The sequence below is a fragment of the Colletotrichum orchidophilum genome (assembly GCF_001831195.1).
Source record: "Colletotrichum orchidophilum strain IMI 309357 chromosome Unknown Scaffold_36.1, whole genome shotgun sequence".
NCBI classification, from domain to species: Eukaryota; Fungi; Ascomycota; class Sordariomycetes; order Glomerellales; family Glomerellaceae; genus Colletotrichum; species Colletotrichum orchidophilum.
Genome location: NW_019172992.1, coordinates 82610 through 109598, shown reverse-complemented (window position 1 = coordinate 109598; position 26989 = coordinate 82610). Strand labels below are relative to the sequence as shown.

Here is a 26989-nt window from a genome sequence, read left to right as displayed (position 1 = left end):
TCTAAAAACGCCGCAAGACACTCGCCCTTACGGCTATCGGCCCCAAAGATCGACGACAATACTATGTCCCACACGATTCTAATCCACTCCGATGGCGAGACTTCTGCCAAAAACAGACTTGGCGTGCTTGTAGTTGTGGGAAAAACGGGCTGTGTCAAGTGAGACGAAACAAATTGAACGTGATTAAACAATGGCCCGGCGAGCTTGGAGAAAACCTGTGATCTATGTAATTAGAGACTTATCCGGGCAGTGACTAATACTCCCGAACTGCGGTCCCCGTTCCAACATCGTGTCATGAGGCATCGGACATGCCGAAGGTGGTATACAACTTAACGACCTTGTCTTCGTCTGACTTTCCCAGTACGTCCAGGATCTTGCATACGTAAAGACTGGTAATTGCGGCGGCTTTTACGATTGCACCACCCTTGATGAGACTATTTATTGAGTCGTGATTGATATCTTATTACAATACCCCGTGCGGATTCCAACACTATAAACCTCATTGTGTTGGAAACCATCACGGAAAACATCCTTCTGTCCAATTCGCACTGCCGATTTGAATCTCACTCGACTTTCAACCTCCCATATGCTCATTGGCAACCGTCGCCGATGCTCCTTTCGAGTCTCTGCATAACCTCGGACACGCCCTCTCGGAACAACAGCATCATATAAATTTTGTGAAACTGGTGTAGAAGGTCGGACACAGGCTGGTTCCGAGTCGGGTTACAAGCCGTCGATTCATAAACAACTCTGACTCTTGTTGAATCTCCAGACTTTCGGACAATACTGAATCGGTGGGCGCCTGCGAACTGACTCTTGTCCTTCCCAAAGACAAAGTCGACACTACTCTCCGTTTCTGGCCCCGCATGTGACTCTTGGGGGTTGACGAGCTTGACGTAACTGACTTGGAACGCGCCAAACACTACAGAGTGCAGTGGTGGGAGTTTCTCGCATGACAGATTGTGTGACTTCCATATTTGGTTCGATGCTGATATCGATTTTAGGCCTTTCATCTAGTCAGAAATTCGTTCCCCTCGGTCCAAGCAGACATATTGATTGTTGCAACTTACCAGCGTACGATACCAGTGTCAGCCGCGCTGTCTGCAACAGATATTTCTCGATCGCCAACACTTTCCCCGCAAAGAACCCATGAACGAAAGTCGCCAACAGGACCTCGTCGCTTAGGTCCTCTGCGTGCTCGGGCAGGTCCAAATCCATGACCAGCACATCTGCTATTGAGACATGTCTTCTGGGGTTGACTAGAGCCGCGAGGGTATGCGATTGTTTAAAGGTCTCCGAAAGACTACCCGCGGTGACTACACGACGCTTCTGGACCAACTTTATGCGCGTGTAAATATCCCAGGCGTGCTTCGCAAGTAAGCCACATGGTATGATTGCTGCCAGGGCGAGGGCATGACAGCCGCCAATGCGCTGCACCCCAGTGAACATATTGTCGAGATGCGAAGACCAGATTATTCGGCTACAATTCTGGTGTGTTCTTGGTGAAATATGCCTAGTGGTCAAATATCTACACTTAATGTTACGAAGTCAACTGAGGCAAGATGGGCTTGCTGTGCAGAAGCTGACATACCGCACGAAAAAAGCCCGCGATCCGCTCCGGCCGGCTTTACCCGCGCCCAGCTTTCAGCGGTTGATGCTAACGCTCATCCGGCCTAACCTCATTGTCAACACGCAAAAGGTCCCAGTTTGTTGATTACTTTGAGGCAGAACATTGCTGTTTCCAACTGGTCACCTGCGTGCGCACCCGTCGTTTGATTCAAATGACTCAACCCATCTCGTGGAATAATTACGGGGTTGAAAACATTATTTGGGGTGACCACGGGCTCTGGACACATCCGTGGTCTTCCGGAGCATCCACAATTTTCATGTTTTCGTGGGCATCGGCGTGATGGTTTAAGTCGATGGAAAAATGACCACTGCTTGATGGAAAGTCTCGGACTTTGGCAATGGAGTATCTTGAAATAGCTGGCCCGTCTTGCTATTCTTTTGCTCCGCACTGCCGATTACAATAAATTTTGCAGCTGTGACGGTGGGCAGCTCTATTTGTCTAGACAGCGGCTCGTCTTATCCGCCCGAGCCTACGCATTCACATCACTTGAAGCTTCATGACCAGCGCGGGCAATGAACACGAGACTAAGCACCATCGAGCTAAGCATTATTCACAGTCTCCCTATCTAGTCCATCGAAATCATTGCCAGAACCTTTCTCTCACCTCAAAAAAAGACGTCATCATCAAGCGAGAAAACCCACCAACTCGTAGGCATCGGCCTAGGCCATTCCATCGATCGCACCCCCAATGCATACAACGACATCGCCAAACGCCTCGCTCTACCGTGGGCATTCCACGCCACAGAGTGCGCAACAATCCACGGCCTCATCGCCCAGTACCACCTCGCCACCACTGTTTGCGCCTGCAACAACGTCTACCGCGATTCTTTGGACCTCTGAGGAATAACCTCTTCATGGTCTCACTCAATGAAGCCCTTAGACCTTGCACAGCTTTATAAGCCGCCGTATGATCCTGGATATTCACTTGATAATCCAATGCATTTTCCAGATTACTGAGAAGTATCAGCAAAGTTGGAGGTGTATGGGTTGCCCTTGTGTTGTCGAGAAATTGGAGAAGATCTTGCTTCTGTTCAAGTATCCCCGAAGAAGCAATATCACTCAATGCATCTTGTGTACCATTCAGACATTGTATCTGAGCTCTCAAAACATCAGTGATGCTGGCGTAAGCCAGGCGGAGATTTATATCCTGCGGTGTAGTCTCGACGTTACTCCGGCTTCCACAGTCTGACAATTTTTGCTTCGTCCAGTCCTGAACAACCCAGATTATCTCTCGAAACCGGTCATGGACGTTCCCTTTTTTCTCGAGTCTCGAAAGTTCGTTCAAGATGCAAACCAGGAGGAAAAATGAATTAAAAGTGCTCCAAACGAGTCCTGGCGCGTGGTTCATGGGCATAATATGGTTCTTTGACATCTTTGGATTCCCAAGGATCCCATTCCTCTATAGATTCTGTGTTAAGTTGTCCAGGGCTTTCGGCATCTGAGCGGCGGAATTTGATCAGTCATCTTAGTTGCCCCTAGATTGCCGCGTTATTGAACGAAAGGCCATCGTTCCAGTCTCAACGGCATAACTGCAGCCGAGATCGCGGGAACTTTGAAATATAAACTCAATGGAAAAGATCATAGATACTGTTTTGACCAAACTTGGCATCTCTTCTACGGTCTTTTGGGGTACCAGCTCAGACCAGAAGACTGAAGACAGAATGCTGTGGCCGTAGCTCCATTGCCTTTTTACTGGGAAGATGCGTCGATCGGGACAAATGATATGACGAAAGACTGAAGTTTTGCAGCAAATTAGCAGATGTATTCAGGGATTAAATGACCAAAGAGAAATTTTGATAGTGGAATCTATCTCAAGTAAATGTTTATTTCAATTTAGCATGGCTTGGCTGTTTCTTTCTGGACATAATTGCATGACATGAATCACTCGCAACCTCGTCATCTTCCTCTCAACCATAGAGAATACTGCTCATCCACAGGCTATATACACTCATCCGAATCAAGGCGGCAAAGATCTTTGCCGCTAATATTTCTCACTTCGCCGACCTAGCACGATACTTACGGCGGCACCATCAACTGGGGGGTTGTCACTAGCTGCTTTGCAAATGTTTTCAAGAATCATGCTTCGACGACACAAAGCATCAGTGCAGCCTACCTGTTTCGTTGGATCTTTTGCGAGTTCCAGCTTACAGAGTGGAAAGCAGCGCCACAGCATTGACTTGGCCACATCATCTACTCGAAGGACCACATACAGTTCGACCCGGATGCAGACAGGCACGCAATTGAGACGTTGACCCTACACCAGAGACGGAATCGAACAGAGGAATCCATTAAAACTTTATATATGCCTTTGGCTTGATATTCTTCACCGCGTGATCAATCGCGTACCCATACCCATGAATCCCGAACCCCATAATCACAGCAACCGCCTTGTCGCTCAGGTAGCTGTGATGCCGAAACGTCTCGCGCGCGTGCGTGTTGCTAATGTGCAGCTCGATGAAGGGGATATCGACGCCCAGCAGCGCGTCGCGGATGGCGACGCTCGTGTGCGTGTAGGCGGCCGGGTTGATGATGATGACGTCGACGTTGCCCCGCGCGGCGTGTATGCGCTCGACGATGGCGCCCTCGATGTTGGATTGGAAGGATTGCAGGTCTGCGCCCAGGGACGCCGCGTGGTCTTTGGATTGCGTCTCGAGCTGCGCGAGCGTGGTTGCGCCGTAAATGTGCGGCTCGCGGGTGCCGAGGAGGTTCAGGTTCGGGCCGTTGATGAGGAGGATCGACTTTGCCATTGTGAGTTTGGTTGGTGTCTCCTGGGGGTAAAGGGCCAGGGTTGTCAGATGGTTCGTAGGTTGAATTGCGAGACAAGTGCGGCGGCGAGATAGGTGAATTGTTTGGCGGCGTAATGCAGAGAAGACGTCAACTTTTGCGACGCAGCTCGTCGCAGGATCCAAAAGATTTCAAGTAAGAAGGTAGTGACCAACACTGGTTAAACAATTTCCCCAAGTTCCCGTCGAATTCGTCTCCGCGTGAACCGATTTAAACACAACTTACAGGTGGCTCCGTGCATCGGTGCGGGGAAGCAACGATGCGGGGCCCCCCGCATACCCCAACACGGCAAAGTTTTCATCCGTTCGGCGGCCCCAATGGCCCCGAATCAGCCGGATGGATGTGCCGAAGAGCGAAACGCGGCAGATTACTAATACACCTTGTCCATACGCCCAGTCACTTACAAGTGTAAGTGTACATGTACTCCTCGCATCATTTTAGGTCTGCCTCACGACATGATGTGCACTGTTCGAGCCAAAGTTTACGAAAACCCAATGTCAGTCAGAGCAACTTGCCAGGTTCAAAGTATGCCTGACCTCCGCAGTCTTCCTGCAGCTTCCCGTCCCGTCGATGCCATTCGTAACAATCCACCTGATCACTTAGTTCTGGGGAGATTGGAGTTGAGAGACTTGGCAGAAGGATGGCCATCATATTGGTGAAGTCATTACTCGGATTTGCACATGGGTAACATGCCTTTGTTCATCAAATACGGATTGTTGAAATCGGGACGCATTGTGACGAAGCTCAAGGCGACGATCATGCAGCGCTTCGAGATGGACGGCATCGAATTCCATGTGGAAACCGACTGCCGCTTCTGTTTCTAATTTTTGAAAAGGTGGGAGACCGGTGGGAGGCACGTCTTGTTTGGCACTGGTACGTGAAGGTCCAAGGATAGGGTGATTTCGACAAATACGACCAGGTCTCCAGAGATTGACGAGAAGAAACTGGCTACGCTTCCTCCCGGCTCCGAAGTATGCTACGCAGATTGAAGGAAAACTGTAATGTGATTAATTACTGATAGATTTACCAAGATGTCATAGTCTCAATTGCTTTTCGGTGTCATCGGCCAGATCTTGACGTGTGCTTACATGCAGCGACGGTAAAGGTCCTTACTGCTGTTATTAAGCCAGCTATCCCCAGTGATTGTGGGCATAATCACTGCCTCCGATATCAAACACCTCTTTCCTACGCAAATATCACCTCTTTCGGCGTCTTCTGATGAATATCCACGCTCTTCATACACTCATAGCCATAGGGACTTCTCAATCGCACAGAAATCTGACCCAAAAAATACTCAAACACGGAAACGCCAACGCTCACATGTACGCCAAGCAATCTACCCTCTAGTCGGCATCTTTCCCCCCTCCTCCAGTCTCTTCTTATACGCCCGTGCAATCTCCTCACGCATCATTTCAATCGGAGGTTTACGCGCAGTAAACAGCTCAAACTGCCTCTTACCCTGTTCCGGCAAAACACGGAGACCGTCGACGGCGATCCACCCTTGGTCGCTCATGCCGCGGATCTGCTTGAGGAGCGGCGTCTCGAGAGGCGTATAGGATAGCTAAGAAAGGATCTTTTTATCAGCAGTTGAAAAACATGCGGCATGGAGCGCGTGAGTAAGTACCTCAATGGCCACTCCGCCTGTGGGACTGGCCAGCCAACCCGAGGGCAGGCTCGTATCGGCCGACGACGCCCCGTTGATCTCGCGCGTGGAAATACATGAGACGACAATGGTGGGGAAATCGGCGTCGTCGGGCCACTTGTCGTCTTTGGACTCCATCACTCGAATCGTCGGACTGCTCGCCACAGCCACAGCATCCGCCTTCTCGGAAGCGTTGACCTCCGTCGGCGTCGAGGCCCCGTCACTCGTGAACCGATAGCCGTTAAAGTGCCTCACCACCTCCTCCGCCGTCCTCGTCGTCCGATTATGGATGAACACGGTGCGAACACCAAGCCGCAGGAGCCCATAGATGGCCGCGCGCGCCATGCCCCCCGCCCCCACCACCAGCGCCGTCGTCCGTCTCTTGACGCCGTTGATGGGAGACAGGTTGTACCGGATGCAGGTGTGTATCCCGATCCAGTCGGTGTTGTCGCCGTACAGCGCCACGACCGGACCGGCCCTGTTGCGGTCGAGTAGGGACTCAATGGTGCGGGAGCGCAGCGGCACCAGCGTGTTGACGGCGCCAATGGCCCGGGCCTCGGGGCTCGTGAAGTCGACGAGGGCAAAGACCTCCTTCTTGAAGGGGGCCGTGATGCTGGCGCCGCCAAAGTTCTCGTCGGAAATGAGCGTGCGCAGGTGGTTGAGGGTGGGCTGGTGGAAGATTTTGTACTCGTGCGGCATACCGCAGAACTTGAAGGCCGGGTTGTGCATGCAGGGCGACAGGCTGGTCGCGGCGTTTGTGCCGTAGATGCCAAAGTACATGGGGTCGAGGAGGAAGGAAGAGTAGAGCGCCTTTTGCGCCTCTTGGATGGTCAAGAGGCTGTGGGGTGAGCCACCCGGTGCCAGTCTCCGGAGCAGGTTCATCGTCACCGGTGTGAATGTCGGGTTCATGAAGCAGGACATGCGGCCCAGACGGCCGGTGTTGTAAGCGATGAGCGGGATCGTGACGTCCCTGGGCTTGCCGGCGCCATGCTTGAAGTGCTGAATCTCAAAGTTGTCTTTGGTTGACTTCGCCTCGCGGCATATGCGCACGACGTCGCAGCCAAGGTCTTCGGCGAGCCTCATCTTGTCCTCCAAGCCTGGGTTGCGCCAGCCGCTCGGAGAGAGGGAGTTGCAGGTATAGTGCGCAATGATCTTTGTTGTCCCTTTACTTGCCACGAGATCTCGGATGACGTTTTCGTCGCAGCGGAGATCCACGCAGAGGTAGTCTGGAGCGAGACGGAGGCCGTGGTTCAGGACATGGAGATAATACGCCGAGGTGTATTCTGGCGAGAAGCCGCTCATCATGCCGGTAGACGATGCTTCGAGCTCCAGGTTCAGTATGATGGGGAGGCGGGTGAACCTCCTGACGGCATAGAGCAACCGACAGACGCGGTTGGCCGTTGCATCGTCGAACTCGGCTCCCGATGTCTGTAGCTCTCGGACCGGTATGACAAGCTCCGCCACATCGGCCGTCGTAGTGATATTTCGAAGTTCCGCTCCAGCGGTCTCCACCAAAGACATTGGCAAGTTGAGAGAATAGGTGTATGGCCGGCGCTCCAGGGGTAAGGAAGCCGAGCCCTCGGTGGCCCGATACCGTTCCGAGCCCTGCCGGTCGCTTTCCATGATGCTGTCAATGAGTCCGAGAAAGTCGTGCTCCACCCGCTTCAACGCAAGAGACCGTGGTGACTGATGGCCGGGAACGGCGGTGACTTCTCCCAAGGCCTTTCCTACGGTATCGGAAATATTATAAAATTCAAAGTTGGATATCGATCGATGCGTCGGGCCACTCAGTTGAAACAGCCGCGTGATGGCCTCCGTATCCCACACCTTGAGATGCTTCTTGACGTCCTCGGCATCTCTCAGGACGTAGATGATGGGGTGCGTCTGGCCGTATTCCGCAAGCCACGCCTGTCCCGTCCCCTCCACGGCTCCCGGTCCACACGCGATGATGGACTTTGTCGGGTTCTCAAACAGCATGGAGTGCAGAAGCTTCAGCTCTTCCCTGCGATACTCGGCCGTGCCGTGCTGTGTCTTGTAGCTGGCGCGCGAGAGGCCTGTCGTCTGGAAGAACTGCTGGTCGGCGTCGAGTAGGCGGAACCCCAACGCGCTGGCCGCGATCACGGCGAGAGTCGATCGGCCTGTGCCGCGGATACCGACGAGCACGATGGAGGCGTCGGGGGCGTAGCTGCGTCGGCCGGGGGTGAAGCCATGCCATGCGGCTTGTGAGGGCGATTGTTGGCCGAAAGTCTTGCTTGGAGTGACGGCTGGCCCGACTAGCGGTAGAGTTGGCATCATCTTGAAGACCTCTTCTCCCAGCCCTGGGAGGGGTGGGAGGGTTCTTTTGGAGATCTGAATTCGAACTCAGTCAAGATTGATAATTCCTCGAATTCGGCGTGCCTGGAGCGGGCAGGGTTGGCATGGAGCAATGGACCACGGTTGGGATGGGTTCACTACATGTAATGTATCCACATCCTCTCTGTACCCCAAAGAACTTATTTTAACTGACAACAAGCTTGAATGGGGAAGAAACCGCGTGTAACATGGGGGGAGATCTAGTGTTTCGCTACTCGCGAACCGACATAAATTGCGGCCGAGGTTAAAGGGGGCCCCGAATGCGCCAACCGTTTACCCCGGAGTCGGGGCCCCCGGAGATTTCTTCACGAGGCGGGGACCCACCGCGTAACGGCCGGCAAAGCGCTTACCCGGTCGCCACGGATCCCTGCGCCTCCAGTCGCCATTGGAAACTTCGCCTCCGCATGACTGCCTCAACACTAGTCCTGGGATCGTGGCTAGCTTTCCTTTACTTTCGTCTGGTAGTTGTCTTCATCATCACTCGTGGCAAGCTAATCATTCTTTGCGGAAACTCGTTGAAATTTACCGTTCTTGCGGCGGGTTTCCAATGTGCACTTTGTCAAAAAAATGTTACAAACAGTCTCGAGGTGAACACTATAGAGTAATAATAAAATCTAGTTTTTTATCTCCGTCTCCAGATCATTATCCGCAACCCCCAGACGCCAAAGGGGCCCTAGTCTAGTGATTATACAGTCTTCTACTAGATCCGAGTACATTTTTCGCCTTGCGAAAAGACACCACCTGGTGCTTATTATACAAATTAAATCGCCGCATTAAACCCAACGCCGCACATAATATCTACTTCCGCTTGACACCCTGTCCCTTGGGCACCCTAGCAAGCCAGTAGAGACCGCAAGCAGCCGCAACATTAAACACAATGTACACCCACAAGAGACCAAAGTTCCTCCACCGATCATCGTACTTGATCTCGTACCGCGCAAGATAGTCGTCCGTGGTATTCATACGGCAGTATCCGCACGTATCCGTTGCGGCAGCATTCACCAGGTACCCGCCCGCGCTCCGGATAAAGGGACCGAGGAATTCGCCGCACGTCATGTTCGACGACGGCACCGGGACCGACACAATCTCCTTGGCTGTGCAGGTGACCTTGGCGCCGTGGAGACAGGTCGACAACGCGCCGCTCGCGAGGTACGTCATCGGACTGACCCAGTACATGAAATCGCTCCAAATGGAGGGCAAGTCGACGCGGAGGACGCCGACGCCGCAGAAGGCCATGCAGAGAATGGAGAAGAGACTGGTCGGGATGCTGGCCAGGTCGGCCGTCTCGATGGCGACAATGGCGAGCTGAGAAAAGGTGCTGAGCCAGAGGAAGAAGACCCAGATGAAGAGGAAGACGGTGAAGCCGCGGATCGAGACGTCTTCGGAGGTGGTGTTGCGGAAAAACTTGACCGGGTAGTACCAGCAGAAAAAGTAGATGACGGAGGCAAGAGTGTTCCAGATCATTTCGATGGCAATGTTGGACAGGACGTAAGCTTGAGATTGGTTAGCCTTCTTACTACAAGACTACTTCAATTTTGGTTTGCTTACTGTTCCATCGGTAGACGCGAGACGGCCTCTCTCGAACTTCGTAGAGAGCTCTCTGGGGAATGAACATGGGCATAATCTGCTTGCTGAACTCGTTTACAGTCGTGAGGACCATGAAGAAGGCGTAAACCTGGTTCTGCAGGCCTTGCAAGCTGTTTTCCGAGTTGAATGTGAACCCAATATAGAGGGCCTTGAACAAAGACTGGTCAGCACACATGCCATGCCGGCTCGATTTACGAAGGTTATCTTACCATGAGAATCGTCAGAGTGAGTTTCGACCAGGTGTACACAGGAGACCTCCAAAAGTGTTTGGCAGTGCGGACAAAGACGTGTTGGAACTGGGTCCAGAACGACGAGGCAAACTCTTGGTTGGTGGCAACGTTGTTCGAGGCTTCCGTCACGAGCTTCTCATTAGTCTGTTGACGAAGAAGACCGAGCTCGGTCTTCACCTCGCGGTATTCCGGAGACGAACGCCAAATCTCATACCAGTTGGGGCCATCCTCGGACAGGGTGGTGGCCTTCAACATCCATTCTGCGGGATTGGCATCAGGGGGGCATGGAGATGCGCCATTGCGTTCGAGATAATCAATCATGGTTGTGGCGTTTTCACCAATATCTGGATACGTGTCAGCCAAAACCATGTACAAGATGGAGAAGAAGAAGCAGAAGGGACATCAACTAACCTCCAAAGTACACAGTCTTCCCCCCACTCTGCAGCAAAAGCAACCGGTCAAAGCGGGCAAAAAGCATGGCAGACGGCTGGTGGATAGTACACAGAATCGCCTGGCCGCTCTTTGCCAATTTCTCAATCAGGTCGCAAATCGCCCAAGACGTCTGCGAGTCGAGACCCGAGGTCGGTTCGTCGAGGAACACCAACAGCTGCGGCCTGGCCGCGAGCTCGACGCCAATGGTCAGCCGCTTGCGTTGTTCCACGTTGAGGCCCTGGCCGGGGACCCCGATGACGGCGTCGACAAAGTCGCTCATGTCGAGCAGGTCAATCACTTCGTCAATGTAGGCCAACTTGGCCTCGCGAGGGGTGTCGGCGCTCTGCCGCAACAGGGCGCTGAACTCGAGGGCCTCTCGGACGGTCATTGTGTCGAGGTGGACGTCTTGCTGCTGGACGTATCCGACGCGGTTGGGGAAGGATCTGTCCGTCGGTTGGCCGTTGACCATGGTATCGCCGGATATCACACCCATAGTGATACGGGCAGCGAGAGCGTCGAGAAGCGTGGTCTTTCCGGCACCAGAAGCGCCCTGATTTTGAGAGTTAGAGTGTACTCGAGTGCTAAAAGAATGATGGGGAAAGAAAAGCCATACCATGAGAGCTGTGATAACACCTGGCTGCACCCAACCGTCGACAAAGTCCAAGATGCGTCGGTCCTGATCTTTGATCTTGACATCGTAACAGATATCCTCCCAGTGAAAGATTGGCTTGCCACATTCACTGGGCCTCGGTCTTTTTTCCGACGGCTTCTCCGTCGGTACGGTGGAAGCGTTCCCGGTCAAAGTCGCGTTGCGGGATTGATTCTCTTCGTCGACCATGGCCTTCTGCTTCATCGCGGGAGGTACTCTGCCGCGTCGGAAAACAAGAACTTCGCCTTCGCCTTTAGGCGGCTTGGCGAACTCGGCGGTGACGATGTACGTGATCAAGAACGCCACAACGTAAGCACATAAGATGCCGACGTTCCTAGGGCAAGTCAGACAGTGTTGTGGAAGAGAAAGCTGCGGCACTCCTTACCTCCATTTGTGACCGTTGGAGTAGTCAAAAGATTGCTCAATATATCGGTCACCATCGACCTGATCTGAGCCGGGTACGGCACCCACAACGGCACAGGTGCGACCGGATATAGCCAGACCATCGTAGCCGGGACCTGAAGGCACGAGACTGCCGCATAGGAACTTGCGACCATGGAACTCATTGATCATGAGCGCCTCGAACGCATACGAGAGCGGGTTAACGTATCCCATCCAGCGCGACCACCCCTGCATGTAGGTCGTTGGCACCGTGAAGCCGGCGTACATTGTTACTCCAATGGTAATGAGGGCGACTGGGACCATGGCTTGATGCGAAGTGCGTGCGAGAGATGCCAGGGTCCGATAGATGCCTGACATCGCCAGGAGGACGAGGAACGAGACGAGGCAGAAGAAGAAGAAGGGTCCAGGTTCGCGGTTCAAGTTGGCCATGAAATAGAGAATCGAGTTGAAGACGAAGACGTTTGTGATCTTGTATGGTAGCTCGATGATGTAGCTCGAGATGGCTTCGGCAGACTGGTGATACAGAGCATATCGATTATGCTTTTCAATGACCGGTCTTTGAGTGTACAACGTGAGAACCTAGGTAATGATCAGTCTCAAAATCTCAAAGTGAGAGAGCGCCAGAAAGATGGTGTCGCAACTGGGGGAGAGTGTACTTACCTCCATCTCACTAGCAAAAGCGTTGAACAACAGAGCAAAGAAAATCAAACCGCCACGGTAGTAGAAAGTATCCGAGTCCTTCTTCAGATTGAAAAACATGCTTCCAAGAATGAGTCCGATGACGATGTTGAACACGAGGGAAGATATTGTGAACTCGGGGTCGGCGATCAGGCGCTTCCATCCACGCCACAGACAGAGTTTCACCTGCCTCGGATACGTAATCATGTACGGCGACTTGAGTCGTTGCCACGAACTTCTCTCGGCTCTGATGCTGTCCTGGAACGCCTCGAGGCGGTCCTCGGGGACGTGGGTGATGTCGTAGGTCTCAATGTCGGCCATGAGACTTTCGTGCTGTTTTGATGCCTTCCACCTGGCGGCGAACTCTTCAGGAGTCCGAGGAGCGAGGTGCTCGTGGCCTGGTCGGATCTTTCTCTCATTCGGAGATGTCATTGACGTAAGGAAGTCTGGTACGGTTTGCCGTTCGGGGCCTAATTGTGTGGCAAGTCAGAACAATGATCAACTTGTCACAGCAACAGGGCATATACTCACACTGGAAACCCAGCTCCTCGAAATACCGTTTCGCTTCACCAATCTTGCCAAAGAAGATTTGCCGTCCCTCGTACACCACCGTCACTTTATCAAACAGCTATTAAGACGTTAACCAAACACGTCTCCTATATCCGTTCCCGGGGGGTTGGGGGCAGAACTTACATCGTAGGCAGATTGCGGTGCCTGATAAATCGCCACGGCCGACGCAACCTCCATCAAATCCGACTGCGTCCGGAGATTCTGACAAAACGCAATCGCATTCCCGCTATCGAGCCCTCGCGTGCTGTTATCCCAACACTGGAACTTGGCGCCGGTCAGCGCGGCCTCGACGATGCTGACGCGCTTGCGTTCGCCCCCGGACACGCCACGCACAAAGTCATCGCCGACTTTGGTGTTGACGGTGTGGGAGATGCCAAACGCCGCCATCATCACGTCGCGCATGATGCGGGCAAACTCGGGACCCGTGAGCCCACCCGGGATGCGGGACGGGACCCTCGCCCTCGACGCGAACTCGAGCGTGTCGCCGACCGACAACGGCGCCAGGTGGACGTCGACCTCTGCGTTGTAGAGAACGTCGCCGCGAAACCATCTATGCATGCGCTTTGGTTCGATTCCTGCCCCCCACCCAATGAGGTTAGTTCAAGTGTAACCTACTTTGTTTGACGAGCCTCTCTGGTAACTCTGGCTTACCTCTGAAATTCATGTACGAGTCCTGGGCGACGTTCAGCCCTTCGGTTTGGCCAGCCAGTGTCTTCAAGAGAGTGGAGCACCCCGAACCAGGCGGACCGAGCACGAGCAGCATCTCGCCGGGCTCAACGAGGCCTTCAAAGTCTTGCAGAATGTCGATGCGCTTTTTTGACTTCCCCGTGGCGAGTCCAACAAGATCGGCGGCCATGCTCAGCGCGATATTCCCTGTACTCTTCTGGTACTGTGTGCCAGAGCTGTACCCAAAGACATTGAGGTTTCGGAATGCGACGCCCGCGAGCCTGTTGGGCGCCGTGTTGGGGTCCGACTCAAAGAGGTGGATAAAGGCCTTTGCCCAGGCCACGCTGTCAAAATTTGAAGAGTTTGGGTCCAGGGGGCCGTTTTTGGGGGGGTTCAAGACGTCGTGGTGCGCGTTGGCATCGTGAACCTGTGATATACTCGTAATTCGGCGCGCCAACTGTCCGATTTCTCTCTGGGAGTTGTCGGCTGCTGTGGATGAAGATGAGCCTGAGAATCGGTCAGCCGACACCAGCATCTCGCTGCCGGCCTCATCGTCCGCCGTCATTTTTTAGGTAGCTCTTGAAGGGACCAAGCTGGATCACGATTTTGGATGTAATGATCGGAAACAATGGATGAAAAGGTCAAGTTGCAGTAAACAGAATTTCAGATGAACTATTAATCGATCAGACCGTGCCATCTCTCCAATTTCTTGAGCAAGGTTTCGATACATAAGAGGCATTATACCAGCACGCTGGGCCCGAGCCTGTGTAAACGCGGACACCCGCGGTAATCCGCATTGCGCCTCGCGTGGAGACAGGGACCCGGGCTCCGGAACAGTATGGCCGGCAGGCTGCCTCGTGACTTTCGTATTGCTCATCCTTTATATGAAGAAGCAAACTCACTCCATCACTGTGGTCGTGTTGCCAGGACCGTGCCGACCGGGCGGCCGCGGGTGGCCGAAAAGACGTGACATGGTTCAATTATGGGGCAGCGAACCCCATGCGAAAATGGATCATCCCCGGCGGAAGACTTTCTCTCAAACTAATTAGCATGGATCCCTTCTCAATTATACCCGCGAGTAAGGACACCAGTTGCCCGGCTCCGCTGGCGTCGGGTTCCGCTCTCCCTATTGTGAGTAATAGGCAGTGCCAGAGCAACGCACTCTAAAAACTCTGTATACCAAAATCTCGGCTCAACCGCCTCAACAAGAATAACAACGTGGCGAGGTGGCCAAACCGTGGGCTGCGGTCAAAATTGGCCCGACGGGACGGGATGAATTCCAATGTTTCCGCGATTTTGACTGCTGACAGATGCGCTTTTCCCCCGGACGCCGATATGGTCATACGCTCGGAATCGCTCGACATACGCCATGCCATGGTTCAGGTTGAATGGCTTGCGGCAAGATGTGGAAGATTTGGAAGTCACAAAGCAAGTGACGCGAAGCAGAACTTTAAGTCGACAGAGTCTCGCACCGGAGGGCGAGACGCATCTCTCGGCATTTGAACCTCCGATTTGGGTCCACTTTTCCGGCGTCGATGCCGCTCAGTCCCGGGCCTTCCTGCGGATGATCATCCTTTACCACCGTAACCAGGATCATGGCTTGGTTTACTTGCCTCAACCAAGGCAAAGTTACACTTCCTCTAGATTGAGGTCTATCTACCGACTACGGACCTATCAAATGGATTTTCTACTCCAGTGTCCGTTCCGCATCCATCGACCAAACTCGATTCGTCACTTTGCGAGAAAACGCAACAACATTTTCCTCATCCCATCGTCATAGCAGCCTTTCTCAACAATCATAAGCCATCGAAAGTCGTTTCAAGCATTATCCACCCCACCCCTTGCAATTCACAACATTTCCTCAATCCTGCCCAGCCCACCTCTCCGCAACCCTAGACGTAAAAAACACCCCAGCCGCCAAGAGCGTAAACCCAGGCGCAAACAGCAGCAAGATGGCCACAACAACCATATTGGCAAAGAACTCGGACGACCCAAACGCTGGCGCCCGCCCAATAAAGCCCGGGCCCATGGTGTGCACGTTCACCGTCGGCCCGGTCTCCGCCGCCTGCTGCTTATCTGCTGCTGGCTGATGGTACCCCGATGCCAGAGGCGTCGCTGGGTGCTGGCGATTATCCAGCGCGTGGAACACGTCGGCTGCGAGGGATTTGCTCTCCTCGTCGATGGTGACGCCGGAGAGCCAGGCGCGAATGTTTTCATGGGGATCAGTCGACCGTGCCGGAGGAGGAGGAGAAGAAGAAGGCGGAAGAGGGTTGGATCTTGTTGCAGCCAAGTGTCTACCTTGGTTCACTGGGTGTCCCTTTTCGATTGTGGGACCGTCTTCTTCTTGGATGAAGGTCGATCCATCTGCCAGTAGTCAGCAATTTTGACTTCAAGCCATCCCGGGAGGACTCCTCTCCGCCTACCAAACTGGTCCGCCCAATTCATGACGTTCGGATTGATAACAAATATCGACTAGGTAAGCTGGTTGTAGTGGGTGGGGGATATCTCGATGCTGGACAGCAGATGAGGGGCACGAAAGTTATGGTTTCTTGACGAGTGGATCACAGTGAGCGCTTACGTTGGGAAATAGGCGTACCGTTATCATCAAGGACGATATAGGATGGATAGGGAAGTTGTTCAGATATTGTTGATTGTTTGTCTGATATACAGGTTGTCGGGGAGAATGAAGGAAAATGTGGTGGTGATGGGCACTGGAATGCTTCATTTCACAAATGGTGTGGATCTTGGCTAGCGACGCATTCCACGGCATCTTCTTATCAGGAACCGCTCGCTCGTCAGTGTTTCTATGATAAGGTAGATATTCTTTTGGCGCAAAGGTACTTCATACATTTGGCAGTCACTGCTCGTCGAACCGTTGCTGCAGGGAAATGAATGTGGGCTAGACGCCTTGTTGCCGTAGGGCAGTGATCAATGCTCTTGAGGTATGCGCCATCCGACATACGGATCCAAGGGCTTAGAGATCGCTGATTGCAGGGGTTAATGGAAAAGGACCAAAGCTTCACGAGTCGGAGTCGCGACTCCCCGAGCCTGGATCTTTGTGTTAAATCTTAACGTAACTAATGGATGTGATTTCCTGCTATTGTCATTCATTCTGAGGTAGCTGGAGCTGCCAAGGGGCCATAATGGGGATTTTCGGGTTTGAGCACTTCTTATCGTCAAACTTTCCCCATCCTGGAAGCTTAAACAGACCAGTCAGTCATCGCAGTCTAAAATTGGCACAACTGGGTCGAGATAGTTTTAAGAAGCCAACTACATAAAGAGGTAGCAACATTGCAATACGAGAAACAAGTTGCAGGCGATTAAAAGGTCCCTGTATTCCCGCCCTGCCAAAGATATGCAAACATTAATCTCGTCAATCCACCCCTGCCTTACTGCCAGTACTCTACAGCCCTCCCCCTCATGTTCATGTAGACGGCGCGCCAAGCCAAGGGGGCCCAGAAGCCGCATGGCATTTCGGGTACATGCAAGACCTGTGGTAAACGTGCAGGCATATCGAGCGATGCTCCCGCAAGTGCCCCCATCGGGCTGTTACAGCTGCTGGCACATGTGTCTCTCTGCAGCAAAAAAGTTGTCATCTCGAATTTGAGTAGTTCTTTTGTGCCGAGTGTAAGAAAAGAAAAAAAAAGGTAGAAAAAGTTCATCGTCGTCCATCATCCCGTTTCCCATTCCTGGTTGGCCAAAGTGACTAAAAAATACCGTGCTTGCAGCGCGCGATCAGAATTGACTTCGACCGGAAGAGCCCAGCCCACAGAAAAGAAGATTTTAAAAGGAAAACTCAAAACGCCTTCTCCAACCATTTGTTGCCCCCTCCAGCCGTCCCTATTGCCCGTGAGAATAGAGACAAAGGGAAAGAAAACGTCGTCGTCTTTGCAGTTCATACAATAAAGGAAAAAATAGTAGGTACAAAGGGAAAGAAAAGGCGACTTGGTAGAGGTCGGTGGAAAGATGAATGACCGCTGTGAATGCAAGAAACGCCATCAGTATGTGCAACGCCAACGTTCAAGTGCTTGTCTAGAGAATCGAATCGAGATGAGCCCAGCAGCAAACGCAGCCGTCAATGACGGGGAGTCGGCTCGGGTTGCCAGCCGTTGATGTAAGCCATGAGACCCATGCCTATGATTACCACGCCAAGCATGGAAGCATAGGGAACCCCGGCCACCATGGCCTGATCCTTTGCCAACTTGCCCGGGGGTATGGTAAGTGGCGTAATAGTGTTGGCTCGCGACAAAGTAGGCTTGTCGCTAAAGTCGTCCACGGTGGACTCTGCTTGCGAAGGGGCAGGGGTGGAGCTACCAGATCCGTTCATTTGAACAACTGAAGTTGACTTGTTGGCAGGTCCTTCGCTCCGGCCGCGCCGTCCACGGGACAGAGAACGGCGCTTCTCCGCAGCAGCAGCAGCGTTTTGCCTGGCCTCATCGTCCCTGCGAATCTGTGCAACCATTTCAGCCAGGGTCTGGCGATCAGCGTCACGCTCCGTCTCGGCCTTTTCGCATCTGTGCTTCCATGCCTCCATCTGTTGCTTTAGGTCCGTCACCTCTGACATCATTGTGTCGAGCTTGACCTGGAAACGTGCAGCAATATCCTCGGCGCTCTCTGGTGCAGGCTCCTTGGAAAGCGGTTCCGCATCCGTCATCTCGATATCCTGATTGTCGGCAGTATCGCGGGGAGGCTCAAAAGCTTCTTCGAGAAGAGCATTGGTGTCGTGTTCCTTGGGCGCGCCATTGGTCTCCTTCAAGCTACCATCTTCGAGAATCTTTGCCATATCCTCGGCCAGCTCGCGTGCCTCCCGCTCTTTACGGAGCATGTCTTCCAAATCCTTAATACGGGCAGTTTGGGTATCCATCTCCTTCTTTGCATTATTCAAAGCTTCGGTCAACTGAATGATCTGATGCAAGTTGTCGCGTCCAACGGGTGAGGTGGTGCTATTAGGCTTTGGTCGCTCAGTGGTGCCCCGTTTCAACGAAGGCACATCGGGTTTCTCGGGCAGCGGCTGCTGGGGAGGCGGGGCAGGAGGGTCCGAAAATCTTGTTTTCGCATCAGTGCGGAAGGGCAGAGCGTTGCCATTTGGGAGTTGCTTGGGAGGCTCGGGTGCTTCTGGTTTCTCGAGATCCTTTACGTCATCTTTGCTCAGGAGAGCATGGACGAACTGGCCCGTACGAGAGAGGTCTTGAGACTGTAGTCGAGCATTTCGCATCTCATTCTGCAACCGAGTTAGCTCCGTGAAACAAGTCAAGGGAATGAGGCACTCACATGAAGTCTCTTGACGATGTGCTCCGTGGTAATGGGCGTTAATAAGAATCCACGGGCAGCTCCACCGTTAGGCGCCATGCCGGCCATGTTCTGGGGTGCTATCATGCGGCCGTTGCTGGCCATCGATGCATTGCTTCCAGTCCTGCCACGGTAAGGGATAGGACTCGGCGCCGGCATCATCATGCCCCCATTCGCAGGGTCCAAATCGCCAAAGTTCATGTCCATAACATTGCTCGAGGGACTCGTGAAGCCTGCGTGTTCGACTTTTGCGGCAACCTTGTGGTGAACGACGGTCTTTTGATCCTCGCTCACAATGTCGATTCCCAATTCTAGATGGTCTCCAGTCTGTAGTTCGTGCGGCTCGGATTCGCGATTTTCCTGAGAGAGACGCGTGCCATTGACAAACGTTCCGTTGGACGATTTGACGTCCCGAATGTAAATTTTTCCCGTGCGATCTGCCCATATTTCAGCGTGCTGCCTTGATAGCACTTTACTGTCAAAGTAGCCGTTGGTGGCTGTCGGGATCGTCTTCTGGTTGGTTTGACGGCCGATACGGAGGCTTTCCGGGTAGAATGGTACCGATATGGTTTTGCGTTCAAATGTACCGTTGAGCGACAGGAGATAGAGCACGGGCTGCCCGTTGGGCATCGGATCACCCATGGGCCTCGCTCCGAGTCCTTGCTGCGACATCATTTGCGGTTGGCCCGGAGCCGTTTGCAGCGAAGAACCGCCATTGATGCCGTTCATGGCGTTTCGCATAACAGGCCTGCCGAATTCGGCTTGAACCTCTGGCTTGCCTGGCGGCCATGGTCCCTTGGGTTGTGGTCGCTTTCTCGAGGCACTGCTAGACCACGAGCTCATATCCGAGTTTGTAGAAGCCGGGGTGCCATTCGGTTGCGAACCATTGGTGGCAACGGTAGTGGTGGACGAATTGGAAGAAGTAGACGAGACCGAGGAGGAAGAGTTGCTTCGTTGCAGCGTCTTCCGAGGCGCGGCGAACATGCCTCTGACGTCTTCTGGATTCATCGCATTCAGACTTTGGCCGCCATTAACATTCCATCCCGGTCGATTGAGTTGCTGGAAGCTGGGAGGGCTCGCGACGGCAGTCATGAGGAAGGCGTCGTTGTGGTCAGGTAAGGATCGTGGGACAGTAGAAGTCGTGGCGAGAAGGAGCGGGTGATGACAGCTCGCAGGGTACCGATATTGATGGATGGTCTAGGTGACGTCGGGGGCTCCTATCTTGACCATTCGTACAGTAGCCCGTAGGGTATCGCAAAGATCAGTCGTCGAAAGATAACGCGGATATGTCAGACGGTGTCGATGGGGTCGCTGCAAAGGGTAAGGTAGGAAGCAATGAGGCTGAGCTGGCAGGTTAAAAAAATTAAGTCAGCGATGATGTCGCGGCAAGGATAGGGGTGGGCAGCCAATTGGCGCGGCCCAGAAGCGGCCTGCGACGGGACAGAGGGTCGCAGAAAACCCGGCCAAGGAGGCTCAGAAGGGCATCAGGGACATACCAGCAATGAACAGAGAGTGGGCAAAGGGATTGTTTTCTTTGAGCACCACAGTCGACGATGGGCTCAAGCGGAAGCGTCGTCGGGGGTCGGGTGGTCTCCGTGGGTAGGTATTGGTAGGTGAGGTTGATTCTAGGATTTGGGCAAAGAGAACAGAACGTGTCGCCCCGTCTCGCTAAGCGCTTAGCGTGAGTGCGTAAGTGCGTGAGCGCTGGGGGACACCTGTGGGTGGACCAAACAGCGTTCGGAAACACGCGCCGGAACCGACCTGGGACATGGGCGGGCGGAAACAGCAGGCGGGAGGGAGGTCGAGGGACCGGGAAATTTCAGTTGGTGGTTCTGTTGGGTTCAATTCAGTTCAGCTGAGCACAGGCCCCCGAGGCTTGGGTGTTTGACTGATTTTCCACCATGGGCCAACTGGATGATCTCCATATGAACAGGATCGAGTAAGGTAGGGGAGAAAGAGGGAGAGGTGTGGTAGGGATAGGAAAGGAGGAGAGAAAGAAAAAAACACTGGTGCTGTTCCGGGTGAAGGCGGTCTGATCTGGTCACTGTGCTGTCATCGCCTCCAGCTGGACGACTTGCCTTAGCCGTGGGGATCCACCCTCACCTGCCACCATCACATTCCATTTGCGGTGGTCGCCTGCGCTGTTCAAAGACTCGAAGCACGTGACATGTCTCGTACGAAGGTGGACATGCAGCCAACCAGACAGCCAGAGGTCTGATAGAGGAAGGTCCAAGGCCACCAATGGAAGGCGAGGTGGCCTGTGCAGCAGGTGACCTTGACATCGCTTCTGAGATGCTCTCGAACCATAGGAGTGGGGCTAGCCGCTTCGGTCATTTTGCCGAACAACTGCCGTACCCCGGATTCGATTCGTCCAAAGCTCCAGTGGGGCACCCGGCTCGGAAAGGCTGGCTGTGGTCACTTGGATTGGGTGCAGCAAATTGGAAGAGCTTCTCCCAGCCCCACCGTCGCAAACATCACGGATTCGCATCGCACGACTGGGCTGTCCGAGTTTGAGCACCACCACCACCAGCTCGACTGACATTGACCACCCAATACTCAATCTCCAACAGACCTCCCTCCACATTCACAATGCCTCCTGTTCCTGCGCAACACGGCGGCGCCATGGGTCCTTCCATCGCCGACAAGAGTACGATTCTCTCTTATAACCTTTACACGAGCATCTAGCTAACTTTCCGCAGTGAAAATGGGTGCCCTCATGGGCGGTAGTATGTGTAGACTGTCTGGAGACTCCTCCTGATCCCGTCGCTGATCCTTCTATAGCTGTCGGATCTGTCATGGGCTTCGTTTTCGGTGTGTAGCACCTCCCTCCCTCTGTCGCATCACAACGACTAACCAGCTACGCCCACAGGCTCGGTCAATATCATGCGCTACGGTGCCGGCCCCAACGGCATCATGAGAACGCTAGGGCAATACATGCTGGGCTCGGGAGCGACTTTCGGGTAGGTCACAGCCGGCCTGTCGTCTACGCGCGAGCACTAACAGCCACCCAGCTTCTTCATGTCCATCGGCAGTGTCATCCGGTCCGATGCTTCTCCCATTGCCGAGGAGGCTTTCCGAAGGGCCAACCGAAGACCCATTATCATGTACGGCCCCGGCTCCGAGTACTCGAAGCGCCAGCAATAAGCTAGAGGACACAAAATTCGAAATACCCTGTACATCATCATGTAGGAGAATAGTAGGCTGTTGCAAAAGGACGGCACGATGCTACAACACCGGCATCAAATGGAAATCTGTATAATATTTAGGTGTGTTGGGCATATCACGACTGCACGAGAAAAGTTATTCCATCTTACAGGCCTGTCCTCGCACCTGCTAGGGCCAATGCCCAGTGCCCCCGCCGCGCATCCTGCCTGTCGCTTTGGTCCGCATCAAGGAGACCACCGAAAGCAGAGGAGACAAGGCAAGCAGCATTCGAGTTCCAGGGGGCTTTGAAAGTTACAAAGAATGAAAGTTTTTCAAGCGGGACCGGCCAACCGCTTCCACATGGATCGCATTGTGCTGACACGGTTTCTTTCCCCTCAATGCGCTCATCTCTCGAAGCAGTCTGGTAGTGGTTGAGTCAATGTGGACTTGATATCATAAACTTGCTAGCAACCATGCATATTCAAACAGCCGTTGCATCACAAACTTCTTGGCTCTGAACTTGTCGCCCACTTTCGAGTCTCGGCGTGTGTTTGCGGAGTTCCGCTAGACATTGCTTACTCATAGTGCATGCGGTTTTTATTACCAGCGTTGCATCGTCCTTGCTTCATTGCATGACCTAGCCTATTCGACGCAGTAATACGCATCAAAGCAGCTATGTCTTGGTCTAATGTCCACACAAAGTGGCACTGGTCTCGGGCCATTGGGATTTGCGCCCAATGAGAATCACGGAAAGCTGTTGATTATTGATCGGAAACTGCTATCCAATAGATCAAGGCTCTACTGGACAAGTGTCCATGATTTCTAATTCGTGATTCGATGGGTATAAATCGATCATGTCCCCTAGCTGCTAATGTCTTCATACTCAAGCTCAGTTCCTCGTCAGATCCGGTTCTTGCTCTACTATGCGTTTGAGACCTCGTCCGTACTGGGTCGGCATATGGGCAAGCCTTATGGTGACGGCCATGGCTGAGAGTTACGATTACATGTAAGGGGCAACCATCGAACATTGGAAGACTCGGAGGATTGACTAACATGATATCAGCATCGTTGGTGGAGGAACCGCTGGCCTGACGGTCGCAGCTCGCCTTAGCGAGGATCCTCAAGTGACGGTCCTCGTCTTGGAAGCCGGCGCTGATCGCTCTGCTGACCTCAACGTTTTGGCTCCCGGGCTATTTCCTGCCATGTATGGTGACGCCGACTATGATTGGGATTACAAGACAATTCCCCAGGTAAAGGACTTACCCAGGTCTCGGTATATGCGCCGACGGAATACGGCAGGCTGACGCATCCAGACTTCGGCCAACAACAAGGTCGTCGCTCATATCCGCGGGAAGCAGCTGGGCGGCTCTAGCGCCATGAACTTTATGTTCTGGACGCACCCTTCACGACGAGATATTGACAACTGGGGCGCCTTGGGAAACGAGGGCTGGTCGTGGGAGGCGCTCGCTCCTTACTTTCGGAAATCGGAGTCGTTCGTAGCCCCCTCGAGCCAGCAGACGAGCGATCTTCTCCTCGAATACGTTGACCCGAGCGTCCATGGTGCCACCGGGCCCATCATCAATGAGTTCCCCCAACTCTACAGCCCATTTCTCAAAGCCTGGCCACGAACTTTCGAGAAGCTTGGGCTTGAGGTCGACGGCGATCCCCGTGATGGCCTGGCACTGGGAGGCTACGTCAACTTGCTCAACATCGACAAGAGTACGAGGAGCTACGCTGCAAATGCCTATCTCGATCCGGCACGTCACCGGACCAATTTGAAGGTAGTGACTGACGCTCTGGTGACCAAGCTCGTGCTGAAGAAAACTCGTAATGGGATCCAAGTGGAAGGTGTCAAGTGGTCGCAGGGTGGAGAGACACATGAAGCAGCCGCCAAGATGGAGGTGGTTCTCGCTGCAGGGTCCGTCGCCTCGCCGCAGCTCCTCGAGGTCTCTGGCGTAGGCGACAAGAAACTTTTGGGAACCCACGGTGTCGAGGTTTTCGTCGACAATCCTAATGTCGGTGAGAATCTGCAAGATCACGTCTATGTCCCTCTAGGGTAAATCTGACTTGGCAAATATGCACACAACAAGCGCAGACAACAGCTAACATCATCCCAGATTTGCGGCGAAGCCCGGTGTGCCCACCAATGAGGATTACGCCAACGCAACCTACTTCCAGGAGCAGCTCGACCTGTACCTCCAGAACAAGACTGGTCGTCTGTCGTCCGCGGGCGCCAGCTCGGCACTCTTGTCTCTGAACCAGATCGCCTCCACTCTGGACTTATCTCTACCTTCTCAGAAGAACAGCGTCCCCAGCTTGGCCGAGCAACACGGCATCATCTTTCGAGACCTCAAATCGGAAGCAATCGCCCAAGAGCTCACGATCGAGGGTGGCATCTCTCCCCAGTTCTCCGCCGACACGACCAAACTCTTCTCGGCGGGAGCACCGGGCAACTTCCTCTCTCTCCTGGGCGTCCTCGAGCACCCCTCTTCTCGAGGCGCAATCCACATCCGATCCGCCGACGCAGCCGTCCACCCCCTCATCGACCCCCGCTACCTCTCGCACCCGCTCGACGTGCAGCTTCTGAAAGCCATTGCGCTTCACCTGCAGACCGTCGCGCGGACGCCGCCGTTGAGCAACCTGCTCCAGGGCGGAGGGACCGTCTTCCAGCCCGGGTACCACGAGCTCACCGCCGAGAACGTCGAGGACTGGATCCGCGATAGCATGCAGAGCGAATACCACCCCTGCGGTACCTGCGCCATGCTGCCCAGGTCAAAGGGTGGTGTTATCGATGAAAGATTCAAGGTATACGGGGTCAAGGGACTGAGGGTCGTCGATGCTAGCATCTTCCCGCTGATTCCGAGGGCCAACATTCAGTCTCTGGTCTACGCGGTGGCGGAGCGGGCAGCTGATTTTATCAAAGAGGATGCCCTCTGAGGCGCACTATCTATTCAATTCTCGCCATCATCATGTATGAATTACAAACGTTTACATAAGGCGGAAGCATCTACAAGCTGAGAGCAAACATCGTCAGAGCAAACGCAGCAAGGACTCCAGCCGGACCAGTGACGCTTCCACCATTGACAGCAGTCGGCGTAGCCGTCGGGCTCGAAGTACCGTTCGTAGCAGTAGCGTTGACCTTGAGGCGCGCCACGCCAAACGTGAGCTGCTCGGCGTCGGTCCCGTTCCAAACGGTGTAGTACCCCTTGAGCAGCGGGCTCCCCAGGACCCAGATGGAAGCGAGGTCGCTGATGGGCTGGACGGGGTTCAGGAACAGCGTCTGGCAGATGCCGGCGTGGCCGGGGTACTCGCCCAGGTTGAACGCGCCCTTGGGGACAGTCATGTTGACGAGGGCGTCGCCGGAGCCGAGGGTGAAGGTCAGGGTCGGGTCCAGCTTCTCGACGGTGTCGCAGGGGGCGCCCCACGCGCCGAGCTCGTCGATCTGGGTGATTTCGGGGCTGATGGCGGCGTAAATGTCCTTTGCGGTCTGGTAGTCTGGCGTCTGCAGGAAGGCGGTGCCGGTGTCGACGTTGGAGACGCCGACGGGGAACGCGGCGCCCGAGGCGTTGGAGTTGCTGACGGTTTTGCCGTTGACATAAAAGGCGGGCTGGTCGATGAACCAGCTGCCGCCGAGGTAGGATACCGTCATATTGAAGTCGGCCTGCGCAATCTCGCCCTCGTAGCGGTCCTTGTTGACGCCGCCGAGCGTGAGTTCGCCCGGCGCGCTGCCTTGTCCAGAGTTGAGAAAGAAGGAGAAGAGGGGCTCCGGCACGCCGCCGCTCTGCGCGAGGGTCCAGAACCAGGTCGAGAAGGACGTGTTTGTCTCGTCGGAGAAGTGCGAGAAGCCCGGGGGTCCGAGGCCAAAGATGCCGTCAATGTTGGGCATCTCGTTAAAGGCCTCGGCGTAGGTGTCGCAGAGCAGCCAGGTCTGGTTGGCGACGGTGAGGTTGGCGATGGTGACGGTGTCGGTGACGACGTTGCCCGTTGCGGCTTGCGGGACGGCGTAGGGGACGGATTTGCCGCCTGTGCCGAAGGCGGTGGTGACGTTGTAGCCGGGAGCGGAGGAGAAGGAGGTCGAGGAGGAGGCATTGAATTCTTTTGCGGCGACGCAGTTGGAGCAGGCTGTCGAGGGGAGGATGAGGTCCGTTGAGCCGGTGTCAAAGGTGACGATGCTGGGAATTTTTGCTCGTGTTAATCCAGTTGCCGCCGTTGCTATCCCTGAGGGAGACAGACGTTCACGTCGTTCGGGAGCCAACACTTACTGCTTCTGGGGCGGGGTGCCGACGTCGACCTCACCGATCCATTGGAGGTCAAAGTTTTCGAACCAGTTGGTCAGGGAGACTGATCCGATGGATGCGCGCTTGCTGAGGGTCTTTGCCTTTGAGAGATTTGCGCGGCGGCTGTGGAGCTTGATATTCACCGGGTCGGCGGTCGCGGATTGGCTCAGGGCGAGGAGGGCGACGGCCCCAGAGACTGTTTCGAATCTCATGATGATGCTTTTGGGGGACGGGGTTGACCAGGCGGCTGGTTTGGAATGGGAAAGACTATGACAACGATGGGAACTAAGGATGAGAGATGCCGCTGCGAATGAGACTGCTGATCATTCATCTTCACGACGGGGCCGACATGACGACTTATATATCACACATTGGAAGAGGTCGAGTAGGGCACGAGCTGAGAGCTTCAAACGATGGAGCTTTGCCTCGTTGAGGATGCCGATCCTCCAGGCAACTTTCTTGCCAGGATCACGGCAACGCCCTCGCGGGTGCTGCGGAGCGTGAAGACATCGCCAAATAACCCAAACGGCGCCTTGGTCATGTCAATTTTTCATCTTTTCGGAACTTTGGTCGTTGGGAGAAAGACTTGCCCCAGGGGGTCTCCGTCATCTCGCTAGCTAAAAAGAAGAATAGCCTCATGCAGTCCTCGTCAGTAAAC

The 26989-nt window shown here is 54.1% G+C and overlaps 9 protein-coding genes across 9 annotated transcripts; 2 read left to right on the top strand and 7 right to left on the bottom strand.

The window, feature by feature from the left end:
* Positions 1-590: 590 nt before the first annotated feature.
* Positions 591-1449, bottom strand: CORC01_05220 (uncharacterized protein; the record flags this gene model as incomplete). Its single annotated transcript, XM_022616864.1, has 2 exons — positions 591-1006; positions 1071-1449. The coding sequence occupies 2 exons, from the start codon at positions 1447-1449 to the stop codon at positions 591-593; spliced, it is 795 nt and encodes a 264-aa protein (XP_022476569.1).
* Positions 1450-3917: 2468 nt separating this feature from the next.
* On the bottom strand, positions 3918-4376 carry CORC01_05219 (dehydroquinase class II; the record flags this gene model as incomplete). The annotated part of the gene is made up of 1 exon (XM_022616863.1): positions 3918-4376. The coding sequence occupies one exon, from the start codon at positions 4374-4376 to the stop codon at positions 3918-3920; it is 459 nt and encodes a 152-aa protein (XP_022476568.1).
* A 1373-nt stretch (positions 4377-5749) lies between these two features.
* On the bottom strand, positions 5750-8350 carry CORC01_05218 (uncharacterized protein; the record flags this gene model as incomplete). Its single annotated transcript, XM_022616862.1, has 2 exons — positions 5750-5974; positions 6038-8350. 2 exons carry the CDS (start codon positions 8348-8350, stop codon positions 5750-5752), a joined length of 2538 nt encoding a protein of 845 aa, XP_022476567.1.
* An 855-nt stretch (positions 8351-9205) lies between these two features.
* CORC01_05217 (ABC-2 type transporter) lies at positions 9206-14186 on the bottom strand (the record flags this gene model as incomplete). Its single annotated transcript, XM_022616861.1, has 10 exons — positions 9206-9900; positions 9956-10142; positions 10204-10568; positions 10636-11206; positions 11270-11639; positions 11691-12286; positions 12368-12855; positions 12917-13013; positions 13079-13530; positions 13607-14186. The coding sequence occupies 10 exons, from the start codon at positions 14184-14186 to the stop codon at positions 9206-9208; spliced, it is 4401 nt and encodes a 1466-aa protein (XP_022476566.1).
* Positions 14187-15482: 1296 nt separating this feature from the next.
* Positions 15483-16066, bottom strand: CORC01_05216 (uncharacterized protein; the record flags this gene model as incomplete). The annotated part of the gene is made up of 2 exons (XM_022616860.1): positions 15483-15985; positions 16045-16066. The coding sequence occupies 2 exons, from the start codon at positions 16064-16066 to the stop codon at positions 15483-15485; spliced, it is 525 nt and encodes a 174-aa protein (XP_022476565.1).
* A 1630-nt stretch (positions 16067-17696) lies between these two features.
* On the bottom strand, positions 17697-20107 carry CORC01_05215 (FHA domain-containing protein; the record flags this gene model as incomplete). The annotated part of the gene is made up of 2 exons (XM_022616859.1): positions 17697-18842; positions 18893-20107. Coding segments are annotated over 2 exons (2361 nt in total), but the record flags the coding sequence as incomplete, so codon positions are not given.
* Positions 20108-21499: 1392 nt separating this feature from the next.
* CORC01_05214 (uncharacterized protein) lies at positions 21500-22054 on the top strand (the record flags this gene model as incomplete). The annotated part of the gene is made up of 5 exons (XM_022616858.1): positions 21500-21557; positions 21610-21636; positions 21692-21721; positions 21780-21870; positions 21922-22054. 5 exons carry the CDS (start codon positions 21500-21502, stop codon positions 22052-22054), a joined length of 339 nt encoding a protein of 112 aa, XP_022476563.1.
* A 923-nt stretch (positions 22055-22977) lies between these two features.
* On the top strand, positions 22978-24991 carry CORC01_05213 (GMC oxidoreductase; the record flags this gene model as incomplete). The annotated part of the gene is made up of 4 exons (XM_022616857.1): positions 22978-23060; positions 23118-23304; positions 23368-24110; positions 24172-24991. 4 exons carry the CDS (start codon positions 22978-22980, stop codon positions 24989-24991), a joined length of 1833 nt encoding a protein of 610 aa, XP_022476562.1.
* A 70-nt stretch (positions 24992-25061) lies between these two features.
* On the bottom strand, positions 25062-26543 carry CORC01_05212 (uncharacterized protein; the record flags this gene model as incomplete). Its single annotated transcript, XM_022616856.1, has 2 exons — positions 25062-26226; positions 26317-26543. The coding sequence occupies 2 exons, from the start codon at positions 26541-26543 to the stop codon at positions 25062-25064; spliced, it is 1392 nt and encodes a 463-aa protein (XP_022476561.1).
* Between the last annotated feature and the right edge of the window lie 446 nt (positions 26544-26989).